At 37.0% G+C, this 24726-nt stretch overlaps 1 protein-coding gene across 2 annotated transcripts in view; it reads left to right on the forward strand.

Moving 5' to 3' along the window:
• Positions 1-10846, forward strand: part of PDZRN4 (PDZ domain containing ring finger 4) — a 391974-nt gene extending 381128 nt beyond the window's left edge. For both annotated transcript variants that reach the window (XM_002823105.5, XM_009247618.4), the window contains 2 exons: positions 4068-4184; positions 8623-10846. In XM_002823105.5, the coding sequence (XP_002823151.4) occupies positions 4068-4184; positions 8623-10149 (1644 nt within the window). In that variant the 3' untranslated portion in view covers positions 10150-10846. The remainder of the gene's footprint in view (positions 1-4067; positions 4185-8622) is intronic.
• Positions 10847-24726: the final 13880 nt, after the last annotated feature.

Here is a 24726-nt window from a genome sequence, read left to right on the forward strand (position 1 = left end):
AATTCGTGAATGAATTTATATTCATTATCTGCTATTCTCTATCAAATCATTATCATGGTTATCTCTCTCCACATAACCCACCAGATGGCCTATGTGGGAGTGAATTTTAAAAATACATATGAAAGCAATTAAGGTATACAAAATACAATAAAGACTGATCTTTCCTAACTTATCAAAAATATTACACATTAAAGACTTCCTTATATTGCTCCATAGAATGGCAGCTAAATATCCCTTTTAAGGGGGGAAAAGCATACCAAATTGAATTGTGATTCTCTCCTTCAGTTTGCCAGTTACTTAAATAAATACTCAAATGAAAAATGGCTGTGTGGATCCTTTTAATTCTGTGTGGATCCTTGCTTTAAGTTTCCATCTGAAAATACTTAAATGGCATATGAAGGTATCTTGGAAGAAGCTCCACGAGAGAAACACTAGCCTATCTAGCCATCAACTTAAATCTTTTTAAAATAACTTTATCAATTAGAATGTCTTGTATAGCATGGTCTAGTTCCATGTATAGTAAATGAATTGTTTCCAAGTTTAGTGTGACCAAAACAATTGTCCAGCCAAAAACAAACTGATAGCTTCTAAATGAATTTTTTAGATCTTTATGGAAGAAGATGTCATGAAAGTAGAGTAAAGGTAATGGAAAAAAAGTACTATTGGGGCTTCCTTTTATATCCTTTTTATCTCCCACCACAAGGCAGAAGGGACAAAACATTGTCACCAGTCTATCCATCTGTCAGTAGTTTGAGTAAAGTTAGTTATATCGCCATTTGTCTCCTCGGTTATTGATCTGATATTTTTCAAACTCAGTAACTACATACTATCTATAAATTACATTGAGTAAGTGTATTTCAGTATCAGACTAAATCCTGACTTGAATATAGTGGTTATAAAAGATCATCCTTTCCGCATATATTTCGTTTATGCCCTTGCCCATTCTAAATGGTTCTCATAAAGTCTGCCATAGCCTGGGGCAGAGTAAAGTTATACACCTGAGGTCTTAGGAGTGGGGAAACAAGCCCACAAAACCCCCACACTTCCTTTGTGGGAGTGAATTTTTAAATACATATGAAATTATACCAATTATCTGGAAATTTCTCAACCCAGTTATCTCACTGCTCCCATTTTCTTCAAAAAAGAATATAATAAAGGGGCTAAATGCATATTAGTGAAATTTATGATAAATTGAAGTTGCCATCTCTATTGTAGAGAAGATATTTTTATGTTATAATGTGGTTTCCCTGCCCTTTCCATGTAACTGCTAGAGAACCTCATTAATTTAGAACTAAAGCATTTCCTTAAACTATGCCACATAGTGGCCATAATGGGCTGTAGAAATAATAGAAATTAATAACATAGACCAGATCCTGTTAATCTTTGATGGAATACATATGCTGGGTAGAACCAGTGGAAAATGTGAATATCTGGCTACACTTCTGACCTTTTTCTCCAAAAGAGTCAATGCTGAAGGATGAATTTTCAAATGAGACTTCCTTTTCCACATTTGATGAAAGATGGTTGTCTGACTCCATAGGATGCTGTCCTGCCTGTCAAAATTATGATCTGCATTATCCCCTTGATCCTGAAGAAACCTTCATGACACTGGAAGGAAGCTAATTGCCTACAGAAAAAAAAAAACAGATTTCCAGAGAAATCAGGAAAAGAAATACATTTTAATACAATACTTTAAAAATGTAATGTGATCAGTACATGCTATGAAGTGGCAAAAAAAAAACACTAAAAAAAATCTTGTCTTTATATCACCCATATTTTTCCATTGAACTCAATTTATCTCGTATTTTTCTTTTTTGCATGTGTATTTTACGCAGGGAGAATGTGGAAGCTTTTGTGTGCTTTTTCTAGCTTTTTTAAAAAAATTTTTTTAATGTTTCAAATACTCTCTAGATTCTTGGAAATGATCTACAGAGTTGCTGGGGGCAATATTGTACATCTGTGCAATATTTTTAAATAACTCATTTTCCTCATTTCCTGTCAACTCTCTTTCATTTTCTGCCCATTTTCTTCCTGAGACCATTAAAGATATTGCTTTTCTGTCCTATTTCCCTCAGGACACTGGGGCAGAGAGGATTCTCATAAGAACTTTAGCCACTACCTTTGAGATAGTGTAGGTTGTTCCTTTCTCTGAGATGCCACATGTGGCCCCCTTTGGTGCAGATGGATCCCCACTCTTAATAATGACAATCCCTCTTTTCCTGTAGCTCAGCTCAAGGGAGATGTCTGTCTCTGCCGTTACATTAGACTCAGACCGTAGTGAATGCACATCTAGGTAGAAAGGGGGAAATAAGACAGAAGAAGGAAGTGAGCAAGAAGAATCTCCCTTTGCTAATTGTGCTGTGTGCCCCTCCAGTCTAGAAGAAAGCCTTATCAAAATAGACATATAATGATTATGGCTGGAACTCAGGTATCTACTGGATTACTCAATAAGAAAAGAGTTATGGGGAATCGTTAATTTTGACCATTTTCTCTTTATTTTCCCCACTACTTCATTGAATCTTCAAAGGACTCTGTTACATCATTCACTATATCAGTGTTAGAAAATACTTTATTTTGACCTGATTAAAGAAAAATTCCTTGATGTGTTTGTGAATAGTAAGCACTCCCCATTTTAAGTAATTTTTTATAAGGTCTGGCATTTGTAGCTTTATGATACTTGAAAAAGATTAAAGAATGTAAAATTTGAACAACTATAAATTGAGCTGAATTTACATTTTTACTTGGCATAATTATCATAACTCATCTGCATATCAAAGTCACAGGAATTTGATCAACTTATTCAGGCCACATTAAGATAAATGAGGATGAACAAATGTGCCAGCACTTTGGGCCCCAGTTAAGTTTGAGGTCATTTAAGTACTACATGGCCTTTAATAGGTGTCATGAAATCTGTGATTTGCCTGCATATTAATTAAGATGATACATATATGCTAACGCCTCTTTCGGTGCAGCTTAATGTCCTTTCCAGTTTGTTTTTAAGTTGTAGAAGTTCAGTTATGTTTAAAAGCTTATTCTGCCAGTTCATTGGTGGTGAAAATATCTCAAATTATTATCCATGTTTGCTCACTAGAATGCTATTTCTTTGTACAGGGTGATGCAGAGTTTTGACAATAATCCAGTTAATTTAATCAGCATAGACAGCTAATTTATGTAATCCAGCTCCAAAAATCCACTTTGAGGCAAATTATCTGTACTAACTGTCAAGATTGATCCTATTAGATCATATTAGCCAGGTAACCACCAGTTTTCCACTTCACTTTGTATTGAAAAGCCGAAGGGATTTGTTCAGTTTAATTTGCATTAAGAGTCCTGCAAGAACACTTGTTTTCAACACCCACAAACAAAACCCTGCATGCCCCACACCACTCCACCACCCTTAAAAGTCACATCCACTGAGGTGTTTTTCCTATAAAATTGGGCCTGAAGACGATTTAAAATAGACATGGAGTAATACTGCTTTTTTTCCTTTCCTTGAGAAGAATAACTTAGAATTTTCCTTTCTTCACAGAAAAAATAAATGTTGTCTGTAGATTCTTTTGTGGCAAGCAACCATCTTGTTAACATGGGAACCCACCTAAAAAGAAAAAAGCAGGATGAGGATAGCATGAGCGTGTGGGGGGCACTTTGTGTGCAGTCTCGTTGGGGGTTGTTGTTAAAGAAAACAGCCCAATTGTCTCATAGCCCAATTAGTAGCATGGCAGTCCTTTTAACACGGGACTGTTGGAGGTAATGAGCATGACAGCTGTGGATTATGCAGGATGCTTTTCATACATTTTGAAAGAAGGTAATGTTCTGTGCTGTGAGATTTACTTGGTTATGAGAGAAAATCTGTAACCGTGTTTCAGGAAAGGATAAAAGGCATAAGAGTCCAATTTTTTTTTTTACCACCTTTTCTTCTTTCTGAGAAGTGAACTGTGGGAGGCTGGTATTCTGAAGAGAATCATTATGATAAAAGGAACTCATCGGGCACCGGCCATTTAAGTTTACTCTATTTTAGCATGAGTTCTCACTAACATAATATAATGTACTAATGTATTCTTTTGCAGCTGGATGAAGGCTGGCTGGAAGATGAAAGGAATGAATTCTTAGAGGAGTTAAACTTGGAGATGTTGGAAGAAGAGCATAATGAAGCAATGCAGCCCACTGCCAATGAGGTGGAGCAGGTAGGGCCAACAATTTTAACTACATCATTTGAGATGTTGCTTGTTCTTTTTTTAATGGGTAACCATAAATGGAGATGAAAACAAAATCAAAGGGTTTAATCAAACATCTCTATCATGGTAATTTTTTAGAGCAAATGATCATCTCAAATGAAGCAGAGGGAATAAATAAAATGTTTTTACATTAAGAATATTTCCAGTTTGGGAAGCTTGGGGACCATTGTTAATACAGTACAGTAGTATTCAAATGTTGACCCAGGCACTACTTCAAACTAATTGCAGAAATTTAAGAGTAAAAAATGTGTGTTGCTTATCAATATGCCAGCTGAAAAGAAACTGAGGTAGCCTCCCCAACAAGTAATTTTTTTATTCTAAAATATTAATGTATCTATTTGAATACTTAGGCTATCACTATAGGATGAAGATGACATGATGTAAGCCATCAGTTTTATTTGCATACTGGATGGCGTGATTACACCTGTATATTCTGAATAATCGTAGAGCTTATCCTTGGTCTTACGGCTGCTGTTGACACATTTCCCATAGCATAACTTGTGCAACATTTCTCACAGCATAGTTTGAGATTATTAACATAATTTTGCCTTGAAGTCACATATTCATTCAACTAAAAACTTTGAACTCTTAATATGTTCCAAGCACCCCACTTGAAACTGAGAATAAAAAGAAAAATGAGCAGAACTGCTGTCCTTAATGGATTCATAACTAGTAAAAGATCATAGTGTGATTAGTATATTATTTTTATTGTCGTTTTCCCATTTTACAAAAACAAGTTCAATGTATTCTAGATTTTCTATGTTATACTCATGTCATTTATCTGCCTGATATAATTTTGTTTTCAGTTTACTGATTTGTTTAATTATCTTCCTATTCTCAACATATTATATGTATTTTATATATATACACGGAATCTTGCTCTGTCTCTCAGGCTGGAGTGCAGTGGCACAATCTTGGCTCACTGGAACCTCTGCCTCCCCGGTTCAATTGATTCTCCTGCCTCAGCCTCCTGAGTAGCTGGGATTACAGATGCCCACCACCACGCCCAGCTAACTTTTGTATTTTTAATAGAGACAGGGTTTCACCATGTTGGTCAGACTGGTCTCAAACTCTGACCTCGTGATCCACCTGCCTCAGCCTCCCAAAGTGCTGGGATTACAGGCGTGAGCCACCGTGCCCAGTCTATAATTATCACTATTTTTTTAAGGTAGAGTCTCACTCTGTCGCCCAGGCTGGAGTGCAGTGACACAATCTCAGCTCACTGCAACCTCTGCCTCCTGGGCTCAAGCGATTCTCCTGCCTCAGCCTCCTGAGTAGCTGGGACTACAAGTGCACACCATCATGCTCAGCTAATTTTTGTATTTTTAGTACAGATGAAGTTTCACCAAGTTGATCAGGCCGGTCTCGAACTCCTGATCTCAAGTGCTCCGCCAGCCTCAGCTTCTTAAAGTGCTGGGATTACAGGGGTCCGCCACCACACGCACCTAATTTTTGTATTTTTAGTAGAGATGTGGTTTCACCATGTTGACCAGGCTGGTCTCAAACTCCTGACCTCAAGTGCTCCGCCAGCCTCGGCCTCCTAAAGTGTTGGGATTACAGGCATGAGCCACTGCACCTGGCCTCAACATTAATTCTTAACACATCTTAAAAGATGATAATTTTTCTGAAAATCTTGACAGGCTTAGAAACATGCAGCACAAACATTCTATCACTTTACCATGTTGAATAATGAAATATTCAGCTTGCTAACATCCCATAACAGAAATGTGTATGTGTGTGCACATGTCCACATATTAAATAAATAATTAGATTGCACACTATAGCATCAACATAGTCATATGTGATATACTCATGTGCTCATTATGTGGAGTTTGGCCACTCCACAAACAGAATTTCATGCTCACAAGTAATATCGCTACTGTGGTGACTGTCTTTCAATATAGGTAGGGCAGATTAAAATTTTTATGTATAACTTCAACACTGGCCAAAAATAAAGATATTTTTGGTGGCAGCTGCTGGTTACAAGCAAGAAAGTCCTTGCTCCAGGCTTTTATTTTTCTTACATAAAAAATGTGACCTGATACTGAATTGACAGGAGGATGTTGGAATAAGGAAAGCAGGGAAAAATCCTGTCCAGGTAAAGTGATATGGTGTCAAACGCTGCCTACTCATCAGAGGTAATACAAATGTTAGGTCTTGTGAGGTAACACTAGATGTCCCTGAGGTTAGATTCTCATTGTGTGGAAATTTTTCTTCACCATGAGACTAAAAAATGATGAGAAGTACAGAAACCTTTAAAAGTCCTTTGCCCTTATAAACAATAATACTACATTAGAAACGTCTAGGTAGAAACATTTCCTGTGACTATAATAATTCCACAGGGAAATGATAAATGATAGGGTAGCATTGCATTAGAAACTAGGAATTCTAGGTTTGAGAATAGAAAACTCTTTTATTTTCACGGTTGTTCATAGACCAATAACAAGGGAAAGGGGATATTCAATTGAAAAAATAAAATACATACCCATATGTGAACCTACTTTATGGAAAGTTTCATTTTACATAGTATGCTTGGTCTTATGATGCCGTTACATTGTGCAACATCTCCCATAGCATAATTTGTCATTATTATTTCATCTGCATGTAAAATAAAAAAAAAACTACTAGTCTTCTTGTATTTTTCAGCTCATGACAAGATATTAGAAAAATATAATTATAAATAACACGATATATAAATTCAAATGCCCAGTATCAATAACATCCTTTGAGAGTTATATGGTGTAGTATACAGACATTGCCATATTAAATACTATCATCACCTTATAAGTCACAGCCTAGGGATGCAGGAAGCTTTCCATTGTTAGTTACAGTTACTTATTATAATTTTTTTAATCAACAAGACATTTAAGATAAATCTCAGTATATTTTCAACAAATGAAAGAACATGTTCCAGGGAAAGATTGAGAGTCATAGAATAAGCTGATACATGGTATGTTCTCTCCTCTTCATATTATGTTACTTTTTTTTCTGCCATTACTTTTGTGGAACAAAATAACAATTATTTAGAGAGACCTTTTTAGACTTCTTTTAGAATACCTTTTATCACCCGTTCCATCCTTCTTTAGCACTAGCTGCTGGCTTGGTTATATTTAATTACGTAATTACATCTGCTAGAGGGATGGAGCTATATCTATACCTATCTATCTATCTATCTATCTATCTATCTATCTATCTATATATATATAGTAAATAAACATAGGCATAAGGCAAATATAAGCTAGAAACTGCCTTATAGATTATCATATGATGACTGATAGAGGTGAAAGTAACTTTACCATATTCACAGAGAAGAACTACACATGCATCTTATTAGGACAGTTACAGTTAATTGTTTTACATGAAAGCCAGAAATTACCAGAGTCTCTCTCTCTCTCTGTCTCACACACACACACACACACACACATGCACTACATAAACATACATGCATACCTATATACATATATGTGACATAAGTGTCAAAAATTTTTTGATATTATGCCCATGTCTGGCAATCAGTGCTGTTCAAATTTTCATGGGACTGAATTTTGATTCTCAATAGACTAAAATTTATCTTTGAAAAAAATCCCTGGTTAAAGAGTAGGAGAATCTTATACAACCCAAATGAGTCCTAAAACATTGTTGTTGCTTTTGAGAAACATGATTTAGAGTGCACTGAGGTCAGAGCACATGTATTCAGGAATATGGCATCCTGGACATATAAGAAATTCTGGCACTGGAAGATGAAGCTTTGCCTCATCTGTCATTAATAACCTGAATCTGCCACTTATAATAACCTGAATCCTTTTGGAATTGAGCATCCTCACCTATAGATAGCAATGTCCTAGGCTCCAGTACATAATGCTAACTTAGTCCTAAAACTCTGTAATGTTTGGCTTACCCATTGTCAGCATATTACTAAGCCAATGAAGTTTCCTCTGTACTTAAGGGAAAAAACATAAGTTGATTGTGGCTTCTGAACGTCAGGTCTCCATATTGCTGAAGACCATTTAGACATTCTGTCTTATTCTTTTGCATATTATCACCTCAGAAATTCACACAGTCACTTTGTTTATACACCTTCACCCCCGAGTTTCCCAAGTAAGAGAAAACCTAAAGAATCACTTATTTGAATGCATCCTGTCTTATTTATATCCAAGTGAATATCATAGCCATATTCAAGCAGCTTTTGTTTTCTTCATTTCATTGTATAAAAAGCTGCCATAAGCTAATTTCCTTTATTTCTAAAATTGTGATGGACCCTAAATTAGAGCAACTATCTAGGAGATGCAACTTTGCCAGGAAACATTGGTTTTCAAACAAGATTTTTAACAACCAATGTCTTCCAAAATAATTAATTTTCTTTGTTCTTTCAACATCATTTTCTTAGCCAAAAAAGCAAGAAGAAGAAGAAGGCACAACAGACACTGCAACATCCTCATCCAACAACCATGAGAAGGACAGTGGAGTAGGACGTACCGATGAAAGCTTGCGAAATGATGAGAGCTCAGAGCAGGAGAATGCAGCTGAGGACCCCAATAGCACATCTTTGAAGAGCAAGAGAGACCTGGGGCAGAGCCAAGACACTCTAGGAAGTGTTGAACTTCAGTACAATGAGAGTCTCGTGTCTGGTGAATACATTGACTCAGACTGCATTGGCAACCAAGATGAGGACTGTGAAAGATTCAGGCAGCTCTTGGAGCTCAAATGCAAGATTCGAAATCATGGAGAGTATGACCTGTATTACTCAAGCAGCACAATTGAATGCAATCAAGGGGAGCAAGAGGGAGTGGAGCATGAGCTACAGTTGCTTAATGAAGAGCTGAGAAACATTGAGCTTGAGTGTCAGAATATCATGCAGGCTCACAGGCTCCAGAAAGTGACAGACCAGTATGGAGACATCTGGACATTGCATGATGGAGGATTCCGGAATTATAACACCAGCATAGATATGCAAAGGGGAAAGCTAGATGACATCATGGAGCATCCAGAAAAGTCTGACAAGGACAGTTCTAGTGCTTACAACACAGCTGAGAGCTGCAGAAGTACTCCGCTCACTGTAGACCGTTCCCCTGACAGTTCTCTTCCAAGGATGATCAATCTCACCAATAAGAAAAACCTGAGAAGCACAATGGCAGCCACCCAGTCCTCTTCCGGACAAAGCAGTAAAGAGTTGACCTCCACCAAAGCCAAAACCACTGAGCAAGGTTGTAGCGCTGAAAGCAAGGAGAAGATTTTAGAAGGCAGCAAGCTTCCTGATCAAGAGAAGGCAGTCAGTGAACACATCCCTTACCTCTCTCCTTACCACAGCTCCTCATATAGATATGCAAACATCCCAGCACATGCCCGGCATTATCAAAGCTACATGCAGTTAATTCAACAGAAATCTGCAGTCGAGTATGCTCAGAGTCAGCTCAGCTTGGTGAGCATGTGCAAGGAGTCTCAGAAGTGTTCAGAGCCCAAGATGGAATGGAAGGTGAAAATTAGGAGCGACGGGACACGGTACATCACAAAGAGACCCGTGCGAGACCGCATCCTGAAGGAACGTGCCTTAAAGATCAAGGAAGAGCGGAGTGGCATGACCACAGACGATGACACCATGAGCGAGATGAAAATGGGGCGCTACTGGAGCAAAGAGGAGAGAAAGCAGCACCTGGTTAGGGCCAAAGAGCAGCGCCGTCGCCGTGAGTTCATGATGCGAAGCCGGTTAGAGTGTCTCAAGGAGAGCCCTCAGAGCGGCAGTGAGGGCAAGAAGGAGATCAATATCATTGAACTGAGTCACAAAAAGATGATGAAAAAGAGAAACAAGAAAATTTTGGACAACTGGATGACAATACAAGAGCTGATGACCCATGGGGCCAAGTCTCCCGATGGCACGAGAGTCCATAATGCCTTCTTGTCGGTGACCACAGTATGACCGAATGAATGGAATGCATGCGACTGATTTTAAGAGGATGCTACCAGTTTCGGTAGAGTATGATTGCCTCGTTCAATGTGGCGTTTTTATATATATTTTGTGACTCTTTATAGTTTAAATTTTTTGTAAGCAAAAAATACCTGGTAATTTTTCATTTGTTTTTCATATACTGGTACCTTCTTTTTGGCTGAGATCTTTCTTTTACTTGTGATATATTCATATTACTGGTTTATAAAAAAAATCAAAAACAAAAGGAAAGAAAACAAAAAAACTTGCACAAAAATACTGAGGAGCCAATTAATTTCCTTCTTCAATGTATCTAATGTAAGTGAAAATCTGGATTTATTTCTCTAGTTTACTTATTTTCTACTTTAATAATAACTCAATGCCAAAACATTTCTATGCTTGTTTCTTGGCATAATACATTTTAAATCAAACCTGTTCATAATAAATCATGTGCCACATCTTGTCTTACACGTAAAAGCCACTGCTTTTAACATCCCATTGTACACTTAACACATAAATGGTGTTAACATCCCATTGTACATTTAACACATAAATGGCCATTGTCTTTGTCTCAGTAAAGTGTAGGTGGACAATCTTCCTGTGATATGTAGTGACATTGGTCATGTAGCTAGATAACTATGGTAATTGTGACAATTAAAGAGAAATAAATTATTGATTATCCTTCAGAAAAGTTATCAAGGAGTGTTTTATTTTCCTTGTCCACTGTGGTTGACAGTTATAAAGTAGTTATATGTGTATACTATTTAGATGACACCTAATTGTGGATTATAAAATGTGCACATTTTCTATCACTTGTTTCCAATAAAGTTGTATTGAAACATTCCCTATAGACCACTGTGTCACATATGCCTACAAGGATTAAATTCGATAATATATGTACAGCATCTAACAGATGCTAACTAAACATTCAGTAGCCATTAGTTCATGTTCCCCTTGCCTGCTACCCACTTTTAAGGTAAAACCAAGAAAAATTTAGAGAATGCCATGGAGAGAGAATATCAGTGAAGTGTCTGAGATTGTTTATAATGCTGCAATGTATGTTAGTCTGCTCTGGCTATCATAACATAATGCCATACTTAAACAACAGGAATTTATTTCTCATAGTTTTTTTGTTTTTGTTTTTTTTTTTTGAAATGGGGGTCTCACTTTGTTGCCAGGCTAGTCTTGAACTCCTAGATTCAAGCGATCCTCCCACTGAGGCCTTCCAAAGTGCTGAGATTACAGGTGTGAATCACTGTGCTGGGCATCAATTTCTCATAGTTCTGAAGACTGAAAGAGTCAAGGTCAAATACACTAGGGGTTAGGGTTTCAACATATGAATTTTGGAGGAACACAATTCAGTCCATAGTGCTATGTGTATTTAGTTGATAAATAACTTTTAATACTTTATAAATAATTTTAGGGAACCATATTTGCAAAAACTTCAGCATAGTCAAGTATAAATGCTTCATATGTCAGTTGATTAAAAGGTAAGATTATTAGACGACTAGATAAATTTTTTAAATCTAACTTTTCACCATATAAACATATGAACTATATTGCATATCCATCATCATACCTCCAGAGTGAAAGGCCAGATCAAACTAGGTACATGCAAACATGAGTTTGATCAAATTTCTATTCAACTCAGCAGATTGTTTTAACGTAATTGATACACAATATCTGCTTATTTCTGAAGCTACTTTCCCATTTAAAAACCTACAGTGTCTTCCTAGGAGCTCCAGAATCAGAATCCTATGGCCCTCCATTAATTTGTGGGCCTTGCCTATTGCTCTTTCTCTTTAGATCTTCTCTGAGTTACTCCTGACTCCTTAGCAGCCTAATCATTTCCACTCAGGTTATCCTATGCTATCGTCTTGTCTGGGGTTTCTGTGACAAATCCTACACCTCCCTTGGCATGGGATCACATATATTTCCTTTTTGGAGCCTCTTTTAATGACATCAGACTTTCTCAGCTATTTGGCATATACTATCATGCCTATTGCTTCACCTTGGAAATTGTATTCTTTTGTTATTGAATCACATACACGCATAGAACTTATTGCCTCCCTGCATAGATTTGAAGTTCCTAGAGGAAAGCCCGCATGACCCCCCTCTGTCTTTGTAAGCTGGTAGGATGCCATTTGAATAATAATGAATTTTAGTTGAGCTAAATTATTTTATGCATTTGTCTCTCTCCTCCACATATTGGTCCTTTTGTTACTGTTTTCCTTGCTCTTCTACCCTTTCAAGTTCTTGTCTTTTGAAGGGCTATCACACAGATGAAAAGAAACTAGTCTTATTTATATATAATGAAAAGCTGGACTCAAAAACTTTAAGACAGTGATAGTAATAGCAACCTAAGGCAACTGAAAATTTCATCACTTCTAATATGAGCTATTGTTAATCCAATGAATAAGACTGCTCCCAGAGCACCTAGAGAGTTAACTTTTGAGCACCTAGAGTTAACTTTTGAATCAGATAAGAATGCCTGTCTATGTTAAGTGCTCAGTTCTTTCCAGATCTAATGCCTGTCATTATTGGTTCTCCTCTTGACACAACTAGGTTGAAATATTCATTGCCTTTGAATTACTCCAATAGATAATCTTCATTTGGAACCAACATGTAGATTTTTCCAGAAGAAACATGTACACATCTCACAGTATGTAGTTTCCAAAATTACCAGTTTAATTTTATTTTTATTAAGGCCCAATGTGCTTTCCAATTGTTTAAAAATGTGATGCTGGTGTCTTTCATGTCTGTGTTTATATAGTTCTACAAGTTGAGAAACGTCTCTTTTTCAAAAATCATTGAAAATATAAAAAGCGTCATGCTTTATCTTTCTACATAACATATCTTTTTGCTAAACTTTTTTCAAGTAAATGAATAATAAATCTGTTGCTCGGCAAAGAAAAATAATTGGTTATATGAGGGATATTTTATTCCAGTTCAGAAGAAATACGTGAATGTAAAGAGGAGAAATATTTTACTTGGGCTTATGAAATTTCATATTTATTATTGCTTTTTATACTCAAGATGTGACAGAAATTGGTGTTAGGATCTGATGAAGGAAAATGACAACAGGTTAATCAAAGAATCTAAAATGGAGCCAGGAGGCCATTTTAGCTTGAACCTCAGGCAGGCCTTGGATGGAGGTCACAACTTCCTGGCTGAACAATGGCCAAAGCATCTGCTGACTGCTTCCTGCTGAGCTCTGGAAGGTCCCTTACCACAAGCAGCCTTTTTAACTGTTAAAACCATTCCCTTTAGATACAATCACACCAATTGTAGCAGTTGAAAAACAACTTTTGTAATCTCCCTTTCTCCTGATTCATCCTTTTTTCTTTAAAAGCTCCAGCATCTCTTTTGTTCTCCAGGGCACTTTGCAAAGTAACTTGGAAGCATTTTCTGGGCTTCAGTGATTCAAATTTGGCTCAAATAAATTCTTTGTTGTTTAAGACATACCTCAGTTTTTTCTAGGTCCACAGATCCATATGTGAAGGACATAAGGGGACAGAAAGCAATGTATGTTCAATGGGTATTTCTTCATTGTGTGCCACGAAGAAGCCTATCGTTGGCATCATACTTTGTGTAGACTGTCTCTTTATGAACACATATTGCGGGTGAGGGAAAGCCTCCTCTCACATAGTCTTTCCACCTACATATTGAATTAATCCGTGTCTTGTTGCTGTGTCTCAATCTGCCACCTAAACTCGTCTGTCTATCCCTGCAGTGAGCATCTCCTCTAAGCTTCAAATTCCTCATTTTGTCATGGCATCACTGTTCCCCTAGTCTCTCATGCTTATCACCTGAGCTCTGTTGGATTTCTCATTTAGCTGGTCAGTTATAATGAAAAGCATTGTTAATTTCTCTTCAAAGTGTGTTAGATTGTTTCTAATAGGCTTCAATCACCCATAGGCTAGACTGTCACTGTCTCATGCGTAATTACTTCAGCAGGTCCTTAACTGTTCTCCCTGTACCCCTTTCCAGTCTACCTATATATAGCCACAACACTTGCCCTTCTAAACATCACCTTCCTCATTGTGCTCAAGTACCTTCAGAGGTCTTTTCCTAAATATCAGACAAAAGCTGAGAATCTGAGATGGTCATTTTAGAATTTCCGTCATTTAAACTCAACCAATTTTTCCATCTGACATCACACTTCTCTTCGAGAGGACTTCCAACTCAGACATTGAGAAACCTGCCTTGAGTAGATGACTAATTTGGTGCTCCTTCAAACTAACATTTTTGTATTCATTTTTCAGAGACAGGGTCTCACTCTTTTGCCCAGGCTGGAGTGCAGTGGTGTAATCATAGCTCACTGCAACCTCAGACTCTTAGGCTTACATGATCTTTCTGACTCAACACCCTGAGTAGTTAGGAATACAGGCATGTGCCACCATACCTAACTAATTTTTTTTTTTATTTTTTGTAGAGTTATGGCTCTCACTGTATTGCCCAGGCTGGTCTTGAACCAATTTGATTGGCCTCACACAATCCTCCCACCTGGGCCTCCCAAAGTGCTGATATTACTGGCATAAGCCACCATGCCCAGCCAGCATTCTTTAAATTTTCATTAAAAGTTAATTAAATGTTCCATTCTATTAATTTATTTTCTATCATTAATTTCCACTACATTTTTATTTCTATTAATATACTGTTAATATTATATACATATTATCAAATAATTTCTATTAATTTTCTAAGTTGAACACTGCAACAGGCTCATCAATTAATTCACTTTTTTTTCAGAAAAAAGTTTTTTCTGAATGTTTAAGAAAAAACATTTTCCCAGCAAATTATTTCCCTTTTATCTGAAGTTTTCATCTTCTCTTGAGTATTATTTTATTATTTTCTGAAATGTATGTCTTTGGAAGTAGTCCAAAGTCTTTGAATATCCTCTAAAGAACATAAAATTTAGATAAAACAAATCATTCATTCCTGTAACTATGCAAGCCATGGTTTCAAAATTTCCGTGAACAGTAACTACAGGAAGCTACTGACAAAAGTAACTGACCGAGATAGGTCGCCTATTAAGGAGTGTTTCAGGATATTTTAGTAAAATCCGAAGAGAAACCAGACTGTTGCTTCGAGAGGTTTTTGTTGATGTTTTTTGTCTCTGGTATTTTGTTTATTGTTTTGCTGTTTCCACTCAAGTTGTGCTGCTCTTTTTAGCCAGAAGAGGACCAGTTTACACTGTAAGTTTTGTAAAGTCTCCTTATAGAATTGAGTAAATGATACCATAATGCTGATTATTTGGGGGACATTTTTGTGCTACTTCTAGGTCCCACTGTGCCTCTGCTCTGGACTCCCTGCAGTTTTTCGAACATGACATTCTCATTTCTGGCACCACTCTTTGCTCTTGGTGCTTTGCGTGCTAAAGAAACCCTTCTCCTGTCTCTGTGTCCATCCTTCCCTTGATGTTCATCTCATGCTTTCTCATCCCTCCAGGAGATTTTCCCTAAGTCTTGCCAACAGCCACTCATTTCTGAACACTTATATGTGGTATTTTCCTATCACTCACTTGGCTTTCCACCCAGTAGTGCCTAATATATTTTTTCTATAGTGTCTAGCATGAGTACAGCGTGTTGCACAGTAGTACCACTGCTACATTTGTCCTTCTGGCATTTCTTCCGTTTTACCAAACAGCAGCTGTTTTGTAAACAGCTGGATTTGGGGAGTCATGCATCTTTCGCATACCCCAGCCAACAGTGTTGTCTTCCAACAAACATTGCTCCTGGGTTCAGGGGATATCTATAAACTAGGGTCCTGCTTGTTATTCAGTATCGTACTACATGCTTTTAACTTATTAATATCCACTACTTAATTATCCCTTTCCAGCTCTGTCACTAAGCTTGCATTCTTAGGCATGTGGCTTAACTGATGCTCAGTACAGTGGAGATAATTATAGCCTTTTTCATAGTCTGAGAATTAAATGGGTTAATCTATGTAAAGAAGCTAGATAAGTATTCGCACAGGGTGGGCACTCAATATATGTTAGCTATTGTTTTTATGTACAGAGGAGCAAAACATGTCTAATATAATTTTTGTAATCTGCCACGAATTCGACAGCTACTAAGCAATGGATTCTGGATTCAGGTTCACTACGGTGTGCCTCAAAATTTTTCTTCTTTCCACAACTCACTGCCTCCACATGAATTAAGAATGAACATCAGCAGCTTGTCTGCTTGTCATCAGCTCTGCTTCAAACAGAAGTCCAGGCACACAGAAATCCAGGCACTAATCCCATTTTCCCTGTGTCATCAAACATGTGCTGACCATCTTCATTTGCTCCTACTTTATCAGTCGTCCTATTTTTTGAATTGTATGTTGCTTATGGTGGGGAATGATGATGCTAGATTTTGTTATTGATCAGTCATTGAGCCTATGATAGTTTTTCTAGACCTAACCAGTACATAATGGCATTCTGCTTCCATTTATTATGGCTCCATTCTATTGTGCTGCCTGTCATGCCCCTGAGCAGAAATGTGACATTGTAAAGAACCTCTGGGATGTACATTTTCAGGACTCTCTAGGATCCTCAAAGTTTTAATGGGGGGGGAGGGGGAGAGTCAATGCTGGATATTCAATCCCCAATCATATCTAAACAAGAAGTTTAATAAAATGAGACGTTTACTCAACTTCACCTTTCTGATGGTGGCGAGAATAGATTGAATGGGATGCAACTTCTCAACATATGCCAGAATATTTGTGAGGTGCTCTGGGAAGCGAAGTCTACTCAAATGTGTCAAGAAACCAGCCCTAGCCTGGTGTTCTCATTATGGTAGGGTCAGTGAGTAGAGCAGCTTTGTGTCCATTTAACTTAGTCTGACTTCGTTTTTGAAACAGAACAGTAATCAGGAAATCAATAAGTATTGAAATGTGCTGTGTGAAATACACAAAGCAATAGAAATAGTACAAAACAGTTAAGACAAGGAAATGTGAAAGTCTGTGATGCTTAATGTGTTAGATGCTTTACATGGGTCATTAATAAACTTGTTATCTTGGGGAGATGAATGATGGGCACATGAAAAGAAGTCTAACTGTAGAAAGCAGAGTGTATAAAGTGCAGCATGACAGAGCCCCTGAGGAGCTCAGGAGGGTTGAGAGGAGTGAAGGCTTGGCATGGGCTCTCATCTCTGGGAAGCTTTCCTTGGCTTCACAGCCTTCAGTAATGACTCACTGAACTGACAAGTTCCTGTCAATTCTACAGTCTGTATAATCAGTTCTACAATTTGTTGCACAAAGTCTGACTGAAATTTAAGTTACGAGGAGACTGGGAGAGGTAGGCAGAAGCCAGGTCATGAAGGGTGTCATATGCAAAAAAGCAGGGAGTGAATGTGATCAAATTTATGTTGGACACAGATCAGTCTATCAGCAATTTAGACCTTGTTTTGGGTGGGAAAACAAATTTAGAAGGACAACATCCAGTTAGGAGGAGGTAGTTTTGGTGATCCAGAAGAGAATAGTGAAGGGCCTGAACAAGGGACTGATGGGTGCAGAGGGGGGAACAGATTTGACAGGTATTAAGGACTAAGGTAGAAGATTGAGTACATAAAATTACAAGATGACCAGTTAAATTTGAATCTCAGAACAACTGAATATGTTTCTAATGTAAACGCATATTGGGGACATATTTAATAATACAGTTAATTTTTGTTTATTTGGAGTTGGTGTTATGTATTTTATCTGGCAACTTTATTAAGGAAGTAGAATAGTCAGGTCCTGGGGACTGACTGGATATAGAATGGGAGATAGCAGATGGAGGAAGGTTTTGAGGATGATTTCAAGGCTACTGGTTGGGGATCTGAGTGAATGATGTTACCACAAGCAGAATGAACTTAGCAAGAGAAGGTGAACTGTTCAGTCTTAGGCATGTTGTTTTAAAGATGCCAATAGGACAATCCACGTAGAGATGTCTAATGAGCAATTAAAAGATACAGAGATCAGAATAGGAGACAGGGCTTGGAGGAATACCTGTAAAGGGCACCAGTAGTACCATCCACTGGTGTTCTCTTTCAACTACGCTCCTCCATGGCCATAAAGGCCAGGCCACCAGGAGCGAAGCAGTGAACAGAAAGCTGCTGAGTGTCAAGGAGGTAAAGAGTGCATCAAATTGTCATGGTCCTTCAGTGTCCTGGGCCCCACCCTGCTTCTATGAGGTATCTGGTTTTCAAAGTCACCTCTCTGCTTTGTTAAGAGGAGAAGGCAAGAGCATCCCTGTCAAATGTCCTCCCAGCTCTTCTGAAGCCACTGTCAAGTCTAGAGGATGAGTTTTAGAAACATTCTCAGTAGCATCTGGGGAAGCACTCAATAATAAAATAGATAAATATTTCTTCTGTAAAACATATGAATACTTAAAGTATAAATAGCCCTATGTAAGTTCGGGCCATGTTTTGCAATCCAATTATTTATGAAAAAAATTGCTTTCAGAGATTTATGAATTTTAGAATCTCAGCTGAGTGATTAAGATCCTTGTTTATACCAATGGTAGAAAAACCAAACAACCCTTTTTTACTCAATATCATCCCACATTTTTCCATAAAGAATCTCCCCGTTCATTTTTCCTTCTTTTTAAAGGAAATAGGATTCCATTGTATTGATGTGCCATAAAGGTATTAATCTATCACCAATTTAGGGATATTCTGATTGTCTCTACCATTTAGCTATTGCTTTTACAGTATCCATCATCCAAATAATGTACATTGTACCCATTAATTTCTCATCCCTCCCTATCCGCACCCTTCTGAGTTTTCATCGTCTGTCATTCTACACCCTGTGTCCATGGGTACACATTGTTTAGTGCCCACTTATAAGTGAGGACACGTGGTATTTGTCTTTCTGTGTCTGAGTTGTTTCACTTAAGATAATGGCCTCCAGATTCAAGGCTTCAATGAATAACCTTATATGTATGTCCTTTCACCTATGAGTATATCTCAGATAAGTTTCCAGTGGTAGAACTGCAGGGTCCAAGCACGTGCACATTTGTGATTTTGATGATTACTATCATAAATATGACTCTCCACAGAGGTGGCATGATTTCAACTCCCACCAGCAGAGAATGGAAAGACCTTTTTCTCCTATTTCCTTCCTGGGACATTTTCGGCTTGTTTGCTCTCTGCTGCATCTTTCTTCCTCTGCTAGGCTTATTCCTCTGATCTGTGTCCCAATCTCTCATAACAGCTGAACTCACTCAATAGGTGTCAATGAAAAGAGAATGGGGAACAAGAGGAAGGGAAAGCCATGGCATTTGTACCTGTAGCTAGGTTTCGTCAGATCTGTGGCTTAAACACTTGGGAGTCCTAATAGAGAAAAATTCATTTAAAAATTATGAATTCAAAATTAGGCACAAAAGTAAATAGTTATTTAGCAAACACCTACCTGTACATTTTGACTAGCTTACAAATATCAACTGAGAAAACTTTTAAATTACTATTTTTATTAATTTCCTACCAAGCATACATTTTTAATATCTATTCCTCCTGGGTTTTTGACTGCCTACTCTTTGATCATCTCTTTATATGACAATTATTTTGTGATCTTTGTATAAAGAGAATGTGAAAATATAATTCAGTCTTTCCTTTATCATTGTTCATAAAAGTGTATCTGATTACTGACAGTTTAAAATATTTCATCTTCTCAACTCATTATTCATAATGTCAAGTAAATTTGTAGGATTGTATAAATTTGGGGAGAGCCTCTTCGAGTTTCTTCTTTACATGAGCTGAAAAACTGAAGAAAACCTACCCCAGATTAGTTTCTAACTCTGTACATTTTAAACCTTGTTTCTTCTCCATCACTTATAACTATCACTGCCAGCTCTAACTCTTCTCTTCTGTATAATGTCTTCAGATAAGTTAGAGAAGAGGGGGATTCCTAAAAACCATTTATATGAATATTCCAGGAAAGCTAGAAATAAACTAATTCTATACATAAGTAACTATAAAACACATAATATTACTCAATAAGCCAAAAATAAATCCATACTCAACTCATCTTCTGTTTAATTTGTGCCTCAAAATGTCCATGGCCACCCCATCAACAGCTGGCAAGGGGAAAAATGAAAAAGGAAGTCAAGTAGAAACAGGCAGCAGTCTTAACTGATTACAGTTGCAATGTCTTAATTTAACACATTTTATAAAATCATATGAACATGTGAACACATTGACCAGCCCCTCCCAGGGCCTTAGTGGATGGGCAGCGAGCTCGACCTTCACTGAATCCACTGTCAGTCTGCCTCCTGCCCCTCCCCTCCTTGTCTGGGCAACATCTCCTGCAGAAGCTGCATCTCCCTCAGGCTGCAGCTCCCACCAGACAGGTAGACCATGCTCCCAGATTCCACCAGGTAATCGTGGCCCCCGAATGCCTGTAACACTGCCTAAGGATGGAAATGGCTTCCCACTATTTCTAACTTCTGTGTTATCTCATTCTCAGATTCTTCATTATTCTTGATGGATTTCCTGCATTACACTTTCTATTTTATTTAAAGCATTTTTTGTTCTTCTGCTAAGCCTCTAACCAATACTTTTGTTGATACTAGAAGGGGTCCCAGTAAACAGACTCCCAAATAAGATTCTAGAATGAAATTACTCTCTTGTTTGTGTGTGAACACATCATGACCTCCTTGAAGATAGAAAATGAGACCTTAGTAATGCGGGCATGCAGCGCATCACCTGTGGTTGCTTGGGGCTAAATATATGTTAAAATAAAAATTTTAGGGAACCAAATAGCTTCCAACTTGTTACACTTGTCCAGTAAGGAAGTAATGATGATTACAAAGAATATGGAGTGTAATAACTATTTTTGATGGCACTGTAAAGTTTATGAGGAAAAATATTTTAGGAAAAAAGTCTTGTGTTTTTAGAGACCCATCTATGAGCATCAGAAATAAACACTGGCAATCTAAGAGTGTGTCTATGCTGGACAAGCTAAGCTTCAAAATGCCTAAAGCATGCTTACTTCTTTTCTAAGCACAGTAGTTTTTTTCATAGGTCACCATATGCTATCATCAACCATAGTTGATTGGACCAAAGGGTGAGCACCTAACCCAAGGTTATCTGAACTTCAGGCCAGCCATCTTCTTAAGAAGTGGCTTAGAATTAAAGCATTGCCCAAACAAATAATGACATACAGAAGCAATCAAATTTACTAGATATTGCACAACATGGTAACTATAGTTAAGAACAATGTGTTGTATTTGGGAAAATTGCTAAAAGTAGATTTTAAGTGTTCTTACCACACACAAAAGATAAGTATGTGCAGTAATGCATATGTTAATCAGCTTGATTTAGTAATTCCACAGTGTATACATACTTCAAAATAACCTATTGTATATAATAAACATATATAATTTTTGTCAATTTAACATTAAAAATGCTAAAAACATAATAAAAAACTCTGCTAGCAATTTTTTTTGTAGCTTTTGGTGTACAAGTGGCTTTTGGTTACTGGATGAATTGTACAATGGTGAATTTTGAGATTTGAGTGCACCAGTCACCCAAGCAGTATACACTGTAACCAATATGTAGTCTTTTATCCCTCACCTCCTCCCACTCCCCCACTGCCCAAGTCCCCAAAGACCATTAAATCACTCTGCGTATCTCTGCATCCTTATTCTGCTAGGAATTTGAACTGGAGCTTTGGGGAGATAATCAGTTAGTTATTAGCTGAGGCTTAAACCAAAAGATACTCAGAAAAAGAGAGTCCCCATAATAATGAAAAACTAGAGTTGGGATTCATACACTCTCAAAACAGTAGAACTAGTCGCTAGCTCATGAGTGACTGTCTACTTTCTCTTTCCATAAAACTTGATCATTGCAAGTTCATGCTTTTTTGGTAATAACTCGTAATGAAATTTCTTCTGATTTCACACGTGGAGTAGCTGAGTGTTGGATCCCTTATCTTCATTTGCATGGGCCACCATTCTTATAGTAACCTGGGGAAGTCTCCATTCACTACAACCAGAAGAATCCACCTAAAACAATGTCCCATTAAACCTTTTCTATGTACTTTTATGATTTTTACTACAAAATCAAATCGTATGACACAAATGATATCCCAATTGTTGGATTTAACAATACATTTTAAATATCTTTCTATAACAATAAATGTGTATATGCAGCAACATTTTCAGTGTTTAGAATATCCACTATATGGATCCATGCCTTATTTAACAACTTCCTTTTTTCCCTTTTCTTTTGTTGTTTGCTGTTGGTATAATAAATAATGATGAAATAAAGACACTTGTGTACGTATCTATATATATTAATCTGAGTACTCCCTTTGGATAAATAACCAGGAGTAAGCCAGCTGGATCGAAGAATATGATAATTTATAAGACTTTTGAATTGTATTGCTAAAATATCCTCCAGAAAGTTACTAACAATTGCATTCCCAATAGCATCACACAAGAATGTCCATTTCTATGAAAACAATAAATATGTGCCTTTTTAAAGCCTAAAACCTCACTGTCCTTGAGGAGTGTCCTCAGTTGCAGTATAAACATCAAGGGAGCCCTATTATTGAGGGAGCAATTTGGAAGCGAATGGAACTGTTGACCATGAACAGTTGTCAAATTTTGCAATAATTTGGTGGATGAAACTTGCTGGAGACCCTGCTTTCCAGACACTTTCTAGGAAAAAAAAAAAACAGAGTACACACTTCCCAGAGTAATCAGAATTTTTGTGGGTTTTGCTTTCCTACATAGTTTGAAAGTTCTAGCAAATATTTACTTTCTTTCCAAGGTATATTTCTAAGTGGACTAAGAAACAAAATGAGAAACTGTTAATATATGGATATTTCAATAGTGTGAGGATGCATACACCATATATATGAAAACATACATATACATTTTTATAAATAGTATATGTGTGTATGTATAGTATAAATACAGTAAATCTAAGAGGCAGTATGATAAGGGAAGAATGCTGAACTGGCAATCAAAAAAACTAGACCCAGCTCTTTACTAACTCTGTAAACTTTCAAAAATTACTTTATCTTTAGGGATTAGTAAAATAAAGCAGTCAAGTAATAGGACACTTTCTAGCTTTTAATAAGAAATTAATCAGACAATGCATTTTAGAAGGTGATTAGAGCTAGGAATTTCTCAAGAGGACACAAAAAGTTCCAATTATTTAATCCATGATCTTTGAAAATTATGTCTTAAGAAATTGTCACTTCTAGGTGAGCTGACACAAGCCATATGTGATGGCTGACAAGGAGCAAGAACACTGGATTCAACTCTGTGGTCCCACAGTATTGGCCTTACCCAGTCATGGCTGAAAACTCTTCCTAGTGAGAATCTTGCTGGGAAGACTGCATGAATTCTCAAATCTCCTGTTTGAATTTAGTCCTGAAAATGTTAAAAACATGTAAAGAAAGACCCATTCATCTTCCTAAATGAGGAGTCATATGCTGGGAATTAAATTTTTATGCTAAAAGACAAAAAGGTTGACACCATATTTATGATGGCTGGACCATCTTTGGCAGAAACTGTGGAAAAAAATGAAGTAGGAAGTTGAGCAGTCAACAAGCTCATGAAATTCACTAGAGATCAAAACAGTCCTTTTTGGCACTTTAAAGGCTTTCCGCTTACTTTCTGAGGTTATTTAACCCTGCTGCCAATCTCAACTGTGCATAAATATTTTTGTGCCTTTGAAATCACCAGCTTAATGGCATATAGATGCTATACAGCGAGAAATATGAAGTGTATAAATATTCATATCAGTCAAGATGCTGTCACACCTTAGACAGGATGGGATCTCCAAAATTAAAATATAAAAAGGATATTAAGTTTTCCCTCCCCTTTTGCTTTGGCTTCGTGCTTAAATGAATGGTGAAGATAAAGAAGTGGACCCTGAAATTTATATCAAGGTTCAGGTGTAAGAAATTAAAACTAAAGACCAGTTCAACCCTGGCAGTTTAATTTACTTCTCTTAAGATCTTTAATACCAAACTTATCAGTTCTCTCTGTTAGGCATTAACTTGTTAAATGAGTCTTAATTATACATAAGCAGATGGAGATTTGAATTAAAATTACCTTACACTCGAGTGGCTTTAGTTCATTATAACATATCTTCCTCTTAATCATTTAGGCAGTCTCATCATCTTTCATATAGAAAGTTATTAAAATATTCCAATTTCCATATTTCTTCAGATACAGCCACTATTAAGTGGCAAGTAATGCACATTAGTAGGTGACTTATACCATCCGAGAATTGGTGAATTATTCACATCAGGAACAATTTTTGCACTTTTCTGTCATCTGTAGCATTTTCTTTTAAATACTTTATGTTTACTTGATATGTGGAACCTCACCTCATTTAATTTTAAGTACCAATTTTAATTCCATTTCATTTCCAAAGGGATAGAAACAGAGTATCATCAACTTTATTCTGTACTTTGGTTGATCAGAGTCCAGAAAGTAGAGGTGTAGACTCCTATTCCTTGAAGGCATTCAGTGATGAAAGCTAAGTACTTCTTAATCACATCAGCCTTCAAAAAGACTGCCGCAACACTTAAAATGAACTATAATTTTGCTAAATATTGAGACATGGTAGCAATTTTACTTTT

This window comes from Pongo abelii, chromosome 10, assembly GCF_028885655.2.
Source record: "Pongo abelii isolate AG06213 chromosome 10, NHGRI_mPonAbe1-v2.0_pri, whole genome shotgun sequence".
Lineage (NCBI taxonomy): Eukaryota > Metazoa > Chordata > Mammalia > Primates > Hominidae > Pongo > Pongo abelii.